We start from the raw sequence: 12,158 nt of genomic DNA, 5'->3' as shown, positions 1-12,158 counted from the left end.
TACATACAGTTCTTTATTAAACAACTGTAAACACTTCACTGTAAAAATCCATAAAACTTTATAAACAAACATTTTGTAAATAGATTCTATACTACAATAAAAGAATTTTAACACAATTATTTACATGCAATACTGACAAATTTGGCACTTTCTGAAAAGAAATGTACAAAACACTTTGTTGTTTAAAAAGAAATTTGAAATTATAAAAACTCAGGGCATTACTATCATGCACTTTGCAAATACCTCACAAGCACTTATGGCACAGCTAGCAGAGAGCTCCAGGCTCTCATCAAGCTCTTTACTACAAGTTCAGATAACTTTTAATGTGCTTCCGTAAGTTTGTTGTAAAACTACCTGAACATTATCAAGAATGAAGTCAAATGCCATATTCCAAACCGATTCCACAGATGACTGCATTAACCTGAAGGGGAAAAGGAAGAAGAGGGAGAAAATTACCATTACAGAACCAGTCCTTTTTACAGTAAGTTTTGGTCTTCGTACTGGAAAACAAGACCACAACAGTTTGCTATGAATGGTATTTTGATTTGATCTTGGTAAAGCCCTCTCTCTTCCAACAGACCAACTCTTCCCTAATGCCACAGACTGCTCTGCCATTCAATGGTGAAATTCCTGACGTTAGCAGCGTCACACCAGCTTGCCAATGTTAGCATTTTGCAGCGGTTGTACGCCTGCGATTAAAGCGGTGACCTACCAACTTCATACTGAAGAATCAGAAATGGCAAGCTTCTGGATCCTCATCTTTCCTTCCTCCTTCCAAGCCATACATGCTACTTTTTTATTCCAATGAATGCCAAGGGCGATTAAGACATTTAAGAGGTTCTGGGGGCACTACATTGTGTTTATTGCCAAAAATGGAACCAAATCATGGAGGCCCACTAAGAGCTATGAGTTACCTCTAGCATTCAGCTGCTACTAGAAACAAATTAAGGAAAGCAAAGCAGCTCTGTAGTCTCAAAATCCCCTTCCAGATCACTATTACAGGAGAGCAGAGGGTTTCTATGCTTACAGCTTTGGAAGACCTAACATCAGGATCATCCAATTCCTGATTTCTTGTCCTATTCGTGTTACCAGGCTCTGGACAGACAGACTGCCATCGGTGCAAATATCACATAGAGGGACCAGGAATGGAACATGATGCTTTCTGAAGAGTTTTATAAAGACTTTACTACGCAGCATTCAATGCACTGTGCATTTTGCATTTTCTGAGGCCTAAAGCCATCCCATAATGCAAAAGCATAGTGAAGTTTTTATATTCCTGTAGTCTTTTGGGGGTTGATTAATTCTGTGAAGTAAGTATTTTCCAGATCTAAGACACAGAAAGCTGAGCTCCATAGTTATGTGTCGGTCAGTAAGCAAGTCAGATGAAACCTGGGCCTCCTGACTCACGGGGAGAGTAACTGGAGCACAATAACTAAGTAATAAACCCTGATTTAATAGGTTGGAGGTGAGACAGGATACAGCAGAATGAAAACAGATGAAACAAAAGAAAGATCTAAGGTACCATGAAAAATTTATGAAAACAGCATGAAGAAAAGGGACAATGCTGCCAAAAACTATAACCTTTGTCTAGAAACAAAAGACTTTGTAGCAAATACTATTAAACGCTACTTTTATTTTTTCACAAATTACCTATTTTAACAGCCCAACTTCTTAGCCCATTTTTCAATAAAGTTTAAGCCAAAAATATTTACACTCGTGAATGGAATGTCTAACGGGCTTATGGCCTCACACTGAAGCATCTAGTACATGAATTCTAACAAAACTAGTCTAAATATCACAAACTTTAGCAATTAAGCTACCTTTTCATGTACTTAACAACCAGATCCAACTTCTCCAAATCTTTTTCTTCTATTAGATCAGTACAATACTTCACAACCTGTAGAATGTCTTCTTCCATAGGATCTGTAATAAAAAAAATATGAGAAATTGAGGTAACTTTTCTCTAAGTATACTTAGAATATAATCGCAGAGTAACTGGAATAGAACAGAAAGAAATCCTGCAAGTGTCAGCACATCAGGGACTGATCTGGCAATTGCTATATTCCCATACTTCTCCCCAACATCCGAAGATGTGTACGCAGAAGGACTGATGTATGAACAAGTAACAGCCAGACTAATATTAACCAGGAAAATAAACAGGGATCTAGAATGCAATGGCTGTTTTGAAACTCTTAGAACAGTAATGCCCAGGGTACGAAGGTCAGATTTGTCAAGATACTAAGGGATTGCAAATTATTTGACATGATGTTAAAATTCAAATCACAATTTAGCAATGACGTTACACTTTTGCACTTCACTGTGGAATTCTTTCCAGCTTTTATTCCCAAAAAACCCGCATTCCTTTGCTTCTAAAATAGCATCTTCATAAAAGAATTCCCTTTCAATAGCTTTCAGCCTAGTGGTTGTAAGATGCTGGACAAAATAAGGAAAACCTCCCACACAAGTAAGGTCAAGGCATAAGACAAGGGCCTGACAAGGCCTGAAGAGAGTGCAGGTAGATTTTCATGAAGTTAAGCGAGAAAGAGGAGCTGGCAAAACTACAGAATAACAACTGAGTAGGAAGAATCAGGTTACTTCAAGATTGCAAGGTGGTAAGACTTCAAGATTACTGTGAAAAATAACCAGTGAAAGGAAGAGTGAAGCAAGAAAGTACAAAAAGTCTACTAAAAATAGTTTTCCTTGTGATGCATGCAAGATTACCACTAGCATGACATTCTGTACCTGAAATAGTTGTAATCCATTCTTTCAACAACATCTTTACATCGTTGAATTCAACAGCTCCAGCTAAGTTGGGTGCTTGTGGCCTAAATGAACAAGGCTGTTGTTCAGTCTGCACAGCTGATGGGTCTGAAGAATCTGAAGTTGATGGAACTGCTTCTGGCTGTTCCAAACATAAAAATTGATAATGCTCAGTCTGACAAATATAGTAACACCATATATATACATAGATAAGAGTCTAGTAAAGAATCCAGTAAGGAAAACAAGCTGCATTTGTGAATATAGACTAAGTCTAAAGAAAAGGACTGAGAGCTGTTAAGTGTTAAAATTACCTGAGCAGCCGTTCCTTCTTGTTTCAAGAAATCATCTATTAGCTTCTGTGGGCTACCAGATGTAGCTGGCATGTTTTTTGCAGGGCTACCAACAAGTCTGCTTTTCAAAGGACTCCGAATCTTTTTTACAGGACTGTCTGGATTTTTTTTCCGGATTTTTTTATTTTTCACCGTTGCATGCTTCAGGTGTAGGAATGCATTTTTTGACGCTGAAAAACACAGGAATAGTCAGTAGTTGAATTATTTAAAATTTAATACTTTTCCACAGGAAGGGGGACTCTCTATCTCCCGTAAAAATCTACGGATCAACTGGGAGAACACAGCCTAGATAAAGTGACTTTAACACTCACATGCCATTCCAGACACGGGTGATGTTTTAAGTATTTGAAAAGCACTGCTAGGCATTAGTGTACTCGGAGGATACTGAACAATTCATAAGCCTTTTAATATCAAGCATTTCAGTGCTTGAGTATGAGCAGCTGGTGAAATCTGAAGCCCACTGGACAAACTGCTTTCCCTCAGTCAGAGCACTGTCTCACCTAGATACCCACACCAAGACCTCCCCGCAGCGGTTATCAGGAAATCCAGCAGTGAAAAGCCCTACTTTTTGTAATATTTCACTAAGGACACTGCTCTCATTCCATCATACTAACGTATCTGCATTAGCCCACTGGCCATGAAATCAACGTTTGATTATAACAACACTGTATTTAACTGGCAATGAACCCAATGATATTTCCAACCTATTTTATGAGAAGGCATGTTCACAAGGAATTTATCTTACTTCTTTCTACTAATTATATAAAGGAGACCTGGGTGATCAGCTCAGAGTAAAACCATCTGACTATCAGACACATGGAGAGATGGATCATGTCTCGAGTTGCCTAAAACCCATAGCACTGGTACGGGTTTCAGGGAACCATGAGAATGCTATCTGAACATAACTTAGGTACTGAAGATGCGATGCTTTAAATTACAAGACATATCAAGTTTAGATTCCATTCTGCAAACATATGGACATGGGTAAGTTTAGTGCCACAGTCCCCATGAATTGAATTAATTACCCATTTAAGCAAAGCTAGGCATCTGTCTGCAAAATGAGACCACAGCTGGTTGTAACCGACAGTCTGTCAAAAACACAGAAATTTGATTTAACACAGCACCTTCAAAGAAGCTTTAGTTGTATTTTCCAGTTTGTTGTTTAGGGCTGCATAACTCCTTTTGAACAGTAAGCAACTCCTATACAGAACTACTGCACAACTATATATACTCACCAAGAGTGTTAGCAGGTTGCTGCTCTGATTGCTTTTGCCTTTGATCATATGCATCTTTCAGCTCTGCTTGCAACTCAGCAGGTAGGGCAGCAAAAACCTCAGGGTCCACCTGAACAGTAACAAAAGATTAATTTGATTATTTTACCAGTAAGCAACACCACTTGCTCTCCTCCAGATCACACACATGAGAAAGGTATTTACATTTTATGCCAAGCAAAATAAATGAGATGTAACTGAAACACTGTAAAATGTTTTACACTTTCTTCATGTGCTTTTTTTGTAAAAAACATAAAGCTTGCCATCTAATATTACTCTACATTTATTATTTTATAAAATTACTATTTATGGGCCTATAATACACTAATCAACTTTATTCACCTACTGATACACAGTGCAGCTATCTTAACAGCACAATTAATCTTAACTCGGCGAATGGTCTCCTCAGATTTCCAGACACAAACACTGTGACAATCAGACTTTTGTTCCTCCTTTTCTTTTGACACTTCTATTTCCTGGAAGCTGCTACTCTCCTCAAACAAAATATCCTTGGAAATAGTCTCGCTTCTTTAAGGAGAGGAAATGCAAGTCCAGCTACCTCACATTTTGAACCAGCGCAAAAGGGTTGCTTTTCTTTCTCCCCCCGTTGTCCACCCCTTGTTCAACTGATAAGAACGCAATCCTTTCCAACTGTCCTACGGGCTGGAATTCTAGACAGGAAATAATTTGTTGTCTTTTGCCATAAACACTCATCTGGCCAAAATAAAATTTCGTGTTTCACCCAGTTCTCTTCCCTCACTGTGTCTTGAAGTAGCAAATTAGTGACCCACTAGTCTTGTATTCTGAGTTTCCCAGTATTATTGGATAGTGTTTTCAGCTCATAATCTGCAAAATCTAATTCAAAAAAGCAAACCTATCACTTACGAGGATTAAAACTGCCCAGTGGGAGAGTGCCCTTCCATTTCAGTGGTAAAATTCAGAGATGTGCACAAACAACAAAAAAATTATTCAAAACTACTATTACTATTCTAAGGGCACAATACAGTTTCTCCACTATCTGAGATACTGTATTATATGTCCGTATGCATATATATTAAAAGTTACCTCTTGTTTTCAACAGAGATTTGATCTTTTTTTTAAACCAAAATACGTATGTTACGTCAGGAAGGTAGGCTGTGCTATTCACACATATGATGTCTAAATTATGTAGATAATAAACACGAACATGTTACCCACAGGTAAAATTCATCAATTTAGCACATTTTTTCCATTTTTAAAACTCCATGTGCCGTCACAAATTTTTCACCACACAAAATAGGCACTAATTAAGGGAGGAAATGGGAACAACTCTGACCACCTCAATTACTGCATACGTGGCGCAGAACAAAGCATCGTAGTGGAACGTAGCCAATTAAGCCCAGAGGCTCAAGTTATTTTTTAAATATAAATTTTATTTAATAGAACTATTTATAAAAGGTTACTGTTCTCTGGTTAAGCATTCAGGAGTCAGGAATTTGGGAGGCCCTGAATTAACAGGTTTCTGTGTACACAACTTAGTAATTCCTGCAGAAATAATGCATTACAGGGAACTGGATGTGGTTTCGTTATTCCCCCTATCATTGCCCTCTGAAAGCATAACATGCAAAAATTCTGTTAGAAGAGCCATCAGTCAAATTCATATGAATTCTGCACTAATAATTGGACTTTTGGGTAATTTACTGTACAGCCATAGTGTCCTAACATAGCTTTCGCAGAGCTGGAGCACATTCACATTATCGAGAAACTTGATTTTATAAATTAATGTACTACCTCAGCATACAGCTATCAGTGTTTTTGATGTGCTGTATAAATTTGCTTACAAGGAATCTATACCATGTCGAGACAATGTGAGGACGAGGGGCAAATTTGCTACCAGTAATTAATGCCACTACTACAAATGTCCTTCACTTCTAAGCATCTTTACTTCTTGCCTCCCATGCTTTTACAGGATTCAGCTGCTACAGATAAACAGCTCTTCTAAATTTTAAGATTACTTCAGCAGCTAATGGAAATGAATACAACCTATCTGGATTCTTTTTATGGGAGAACCTTACCCAACAAAGGACATTTTCCACGTTTTCTAATTAATAAATCACTATCAGCCAATTAACTTGGCACCTGGTCATAAAAACAGTTCAGACAAAAGGAATGAAAGGTTGAAAACCAAACCTAATTAAACTATAAAAAGATGGCAGGGCATCATTTACATTTGCTGAGTTGATGTGGCTAAAGTACTCAATTTGGAGTGGTTTGCAGTATTTCTATACCTGAAACCCATTACTGCTCAGTCCACTGTATCATTTGAAAGAAAGTAATCTTAAATGTCTGTATATACTCATACAATATACACTCCTGCAAAAACTTTAACAATACCAACAATTGTATCAAACTATATTTAGACAAAGATGTTATTTTTGAATTAAGTTCATGTATGATTTTAACACAGAAAAAAAGTCTTCCCAGATTAATGAACTGGGTTTAATATTTTTTTCACCAAGCCTAAGAAAGCTAATTTAACCATAGTATTCTAGGTATTAAACTTGGACCTAACTCAGAGAATTAAAATTGTAAATCGTAGTTCTCTTTTTACCAGTAAAGAAAGCTGAATGGTTTTCAGGAGAAAATGTGGAGTACAAGAATAAGGCATTCCAGAATAGATATATGGATAACCCTGACAAATAAATAGGAAATAGCTAATTCTTCTTGAACTACATCTTCAAACAAAAAGGCTGCTCTGCTAAGCTGACATTTTTGGATCAGGTAAGAGAGTCACAAAATGCATTAGGAGATAGAGACAGGAAAACCGGTGCATTTGAGTGTGCAAATTAGGTATTTCTATGGCAATTTCAAGAAGTAATGCTGTTATAAAAAAACCAAGAATCAATTCTCAACTACCTAATTAACAGACAGATAAAACACAAAACAAACCAAATGCGATTTTTATAGAAAGCCACATGCAGTTAAAATTTACCCTGAAAAAGAGAGCACTGAGTGGTAGAGGAGGGGTGTACTTTAAAGCACAGCATAATTTAATACGTAAGTCCAAGATAAAGTCTTGCCTATGAATGAATGTAACTACATAATTTAAAACAGCTGGGGTGTGGAGAGTTCGTATACCATCTGCACAGGGATAAAAACTGACACAACTCTTTTTGAACCAATGAACTTGAATCAAAGAAATTTTAGTAGTAGAATAGACTACACATCTTCTAAATAACCATTACACATTAACTACTTTTTACTGAAAACAGGTCAAGAATTTCTATGTAATTTTCTCTGGATTCTTTGTCAGCTAAGCAGCATATCTTAGAAACAGCAACAAATACCACTGAAAGCTGATATGGTATCACTTCATTTGAGAACAGCAATGGAGCAATGGCACAGCAAAAATAAAAATACTGCTCTATTTTAAGTGATGCATATGCAAGATGATATATCTCTGGGTAACCCAATCTTTGATTTTTTATTATTCTTACCCTCTATTTGTTCAGCACCATCTTGGATTGAAGGGTGGATTATTATTACGAGCATCATTACTGCTATCTGCTCCCCCTTCAGACCCCTATTCTGAGAAACAACTTTGCACTTTCCTCATCCTGGACATGCTGTATATGACCACATTCAAAAATCAGGAAGATATCCACAATCTTTAGCTGCGCCTGCCTTTGTCCCAGGAACGTGATATAAACAATCACATCTACCGAAGCTAGAAGAGGTTGGCTTTACACCATCAAAACATCCACCTAACTAGAGTGAGTCTCCTGTGACTAAGCTAAGCAGATTTTAGGACTGCTTCAGACTTATGGTGCAGTATAACTGAGCTGCAATGCAGAAAAAAGACTATTTACACACTGGATTGCAAAGCAAAGTGTAAACGAGGAGGTTTTACATTAAACAACAGCAAAAACATAGGCATACTTATGACTATAAAGCTTTAATAAATATTATCATACTATGTATGTGATAGATCAAGAAACATTTGAATGCAGAATTCTTAAAGATATTAAAGGACCATAAATGATTTTGGAAAGTCACAGATTCTAGTGAATGCTGTCTCAAGAAAAAGCTGTTAACTCTTCCTATAGGTGTAAAGTTGATGTTTATTGATACCCTGTGAACATCCTACCTGTGACAAAGCTGGCAAGGCTATTACATTAATTCCCATATTGGTATTTGGTTCTTGGAGCTCCGGTATTTGTAAAAGCACTGTTCCAACTGGTTGTGACAGAAGTGCCGAGTTACATCCATTTATTGGCTCTTTTTTGCTATCTCCATAACTCTCTCCTTGCTGAATGGTGCATATTTGCTCTACTTGTTCTCGGAGGTCAGGTGGCAGAGCTTCTAGCACAGACTTATCTAGCTACAAATACATAAAAGCTTTTAGATTTTTCTAAGGAATAGATAACAGGCTTAGTTTTAGTCAAAAATTAGTTCTACAGTCCTTGAATTTTATAAAAAAAATCAGTTTAATCTGTGTATGCAAACGTACTTAGGAACCTGACAGTTACACTCTGCAGCAGCAAAATGTAAAAATATCTTTTCAGATTTAAGTAGTTCAGTAAATATGAATGCTCAGTTTTACCTTTTCACAATGTTCAGTGTTCTCATCACAAACCATATATGAGGTTTCCTCTACAGCTACTTAGTGATAAGGAAACCCAAATTCTGAGTTCAAATTACATAGGCAACATGTTGATATGAATACTAAATCAGTGTCTAGTACAAAGCCATAAGCAATTAATTCTTTCTTTATATAGTTCTAGGATACATGTTACTAATTTACTTTGATGGTATTACGTATGTTTGCATACTGTCAGACTCTTGTCATAAATTTTGATAATGAAATAAGCTTTAGGTTCAAATTTTTGCTTGCTGTAATTGCTACTTACCATCAATTATTGGCTTAAAACAACTGAAATGACCCCTCAGTGCCTAAAAGTTGCTGTATACAACGATGGCTGCACAAGTGACAGAATGAATATAACTGACAAACAGATGTACAGCATCATTTTTTTCACAAGTAAAATTGAGTAAAACTGTGTAGATAAATGTCAATGTTTGCCTCTAACTTCTGCTAAATGAGACTCCACAGCAGTGTTAGAAAACTTTATCTTTTACCTTCAAGAAGAAAATTTGGAGTTGATGACCAGATTCTGGATTTACAGAGAGGAACTACAAATATCTGTGAAAAGCTACTCAGCTTATGGTAACTGAGAACATTTGATGAAAGCTGTCTGCATTATTAATCTTTCAGTTATTCTTCCACATTCTTTTCATGTTCACTCATTTCAAATTTGCTACATATATACCTCTACAAACCTTTTCTGGAAATCCTGGGTGTAAAGTATCTTGTTGCTTTTCTAGCACAAGAATAGCAATACGGGACCAACTCTCGCCACTCCTTTCCTGTACCGAATTCCGTATTATATTCCATATATAATATACAGTAGAAGGAAAGATGAGCATATTGTGCCACAGAGCCACCAAAGCTTTACGACTTCTACTGCACAGCTAGCGCATTTTTTACTTGCTCATACACACTGCTCCTATAGCAGAATCTGAGTGTATAGAGCTTCATATTGTTACGTGGCTTTGAGATCCTGAGCTAGCTGTGCAAATCATAATTTGCTTCTAAAAATGTATAAATATTTGGGAAAGCCATTAATGGAATATCAACAAATGCTTTTACAGATTTAAAGTACAGAAATTAAAATTACAGAATTTTACAGAAAAACATGTAAATCTGTTTATACCTAAAATACCTACAAAATTCAATGTAGTTTGCTTATAGCAGACCCTTCTAACAGATGTCTGCTTGAGTAACATGTGGGATGGAAAGGAGGAGGCTCTTCCTTTGTTAAAGCATGCAGAAAAAAACCCAAACCCTGCAGAAATATTTTGCTTAAATAAAGATTGTTCTCCTCTCATCTAAAAGGTGATATCCTGTACAAATATTAAGTATGCATTCACTATTGTTTGAAGAAAATTTTAAAACACACAGGAAGATGAAAAATTCTAAATACAAGTTTGACATCCTTTTAGGCAGAAACCTGGAGCAGTCATTGTAAAAGTGTATGAGGGAGTGTAAGACTAGTTGCTGTTCAGTTCCTTCTCGCTGACTCAAGCCTGAAGAGAGATTTATAGTGTAATTTAAAGACTGGTATAGAATACATGACTTCAAGAAACTATGTGGAGAAGACTACCTGATTATCATTTATTTGCATCTGTGGCAAAGAATATTGCTGCCACAAAGAGGAATGGAAGACATTTAAAAATTCTGTCTCCATGAAAATTAAATAAAGTACTTGTCAAAATTCTTCTTGAGCAAGTCATCAGTGATTAAGCTAATCAAAATAATTTTTAAGAGCTAACACAAGAAAAGGGAATTTGTAAGTCTGCATCCTATCATAATCATATAAACACAACATTAACTACAGAATGTGTCAAATTTCTCTGATGGAAGTTTTCCTAGAGTCTATTGCACATTTTTTATAATTAGACTCTGAGCTTTGGTTGTGAAAGGTGGAAGGTAACGATTTTTAATATTTCATCCCTGGCATCTTTTCCATTCCTGATCCATTGCAATCCTTTGGTAAGTGATTGGAAGGGAAAAAGATACTGAAAATTCTATTTCTTTTCTTTGAATAAATACAAACTTTTTGGAGTTATCCTATAAATGACTGATTTTAAAAAACGCTTTTATTAAGGCAAAGTAGTTTTCCATCAATAACAGTTTCTTACTGTGCATTGTACTCTGCTACAGCTCTTTTTATTTTTAAAAAGTATAATGTAACTTTTTTTGCTCTATCCAAATAAGACAAACAATCCCAAGTTATTACAATTTTATATTCTCAGGTTTTACCTGGGAAGCAGATGGAACCTCAATACTCAAATTAAGCCTGGATTTTACGCTGATAGGAGGATGCACGCCATTCCATTTGAGCGCAGACTCAGTGTTGTTAACATTAGAATTGAGACCAGATGTGAGATGGGTACCACGAGATGGAAGAAAAGTGCAAGTTCTTGAATCAGAAGATATTTCAAGGTCCATAGCAGCCACAAATACTATACACATGAAAAGAAAATAGAGAATGATCCTCAAATAGCTAAAAATACTATGAAGATTCAAGATACAGTGAAGCCAATTTCCAGTGTTCTTTACTAGTTTACTCAATATATAGCATAATTATAACATTTTCTATTTCAAAGTATCCTTTGTTACTATTAACTTTTTTAAAAGATTCGAACAATCCTATACAAAGGTTTTTTTGTAGCATTTTTCATTTGAAGCAGCAAAACCTGCTCTTTACATTAAATAATTTGTATCAGTATAGTACTAAGTATTCCAAAAGGAATCTATGTTGGAGCCGTTCAGAACTCATCAATATCACACATGCAAAGTACACAGCTTACTGACCTTCCTTATGTTCTTCCTCCGAGCACTTTTTTGTTTTCTGAACATGGAAAAGGTCAATAACTGAATGCGATCCACCAGGTAAGTGTCCAGACTGTACTGCTGAGCGAGTGGAAGTAGTTTTACTGATGGGAACTAACTGCTGCACCTGAATTCCAACCTAAATCCAAAACATGAATACATTCATTTTATTAAGTTTAAAAAATAAAATATTTTTTTTAAAAAATAAATATCTGTAAGTCTTTCATATTAGCACTGCCTTCTCTGAAATTGGCTGCCTGTTGTGGGTGGGGGAAAGAACGAATAAAAGTATGTTGAAATACACATAAATAGCCACTAAAACCATCCCAAACAAATCCCAGA

The 12,158-nt window shown here is 36.1% G+C and overlaps 1 protein-coding gene across 5 annotated transcripts in view; it reads right to left on the bottom strand.

Annotated features, from left to right (window-relative positions):
- REV1 (REV1 DNA directed polymerase) overlaps window positions 1-12,158 on the bottom strand; it is a 62,695-nt gene continuing 50,537 nt past the window's right edge. For all 5 annotated transcript variants that reach the window (XM_056328593.1, XM_056328594.1, XM_056328597.1 and 2 more), the window contains 8 exons: window positions 11,799-11,955; window positions 11,244-11,446; window positions 8,508-8,741; window positions 4,346-4,454; window positions 3,072-3,280; window positions 2,743-2,902; window positions 1,821-1,923; window positions 1-421 (listed from right to left, as the gene is read on the bottom strand). In XM_056328593.1, coding sequence (XP_056184568.1) covers window positions 310-421; window positions 1,821-1,923; window positions 2,743-2,902; window positions 3,072-3,280; window positions 4,346-4,454; window positions 8,508-8,741; window positions 11,244-11,446; window positions 11,799-11,955 — 1,287 coding nt within the window. In that variant the 3' untranslated portion in view covers window positions 1-309. The remainder of the gene's footprint in view (window positions 422-1,820; window positions 1,924-2,742; window positions 2,903-3,071; window positions 3,281-4,345; window positions 4,455-8,507; window positions 8,742-11,243; window positions 11,447-11,798; window positions 11,956-12,158) is intronic.

The sequence above is a fragment of the Falco biarmicus genome, chromosome 2 (assembly GCF_023638135.1).
Source record: "Falco biarmicus isolate bFalBia1 chromosome 2, bFalBia1.pri, whole genome shotgun sequence".
Taxonomy (NCBI): domain Eukaryota; kingdom Metazoa; phylum Chordata; class Aves; order Falconiformes; family Falconidae; genus Falco; species Falco biarmicus.
The sequence above is the reverse complement of the archived record's forward strand: the minus strand, read 5'-3'. Positions and strand labels throughout refer to the sequence as shown.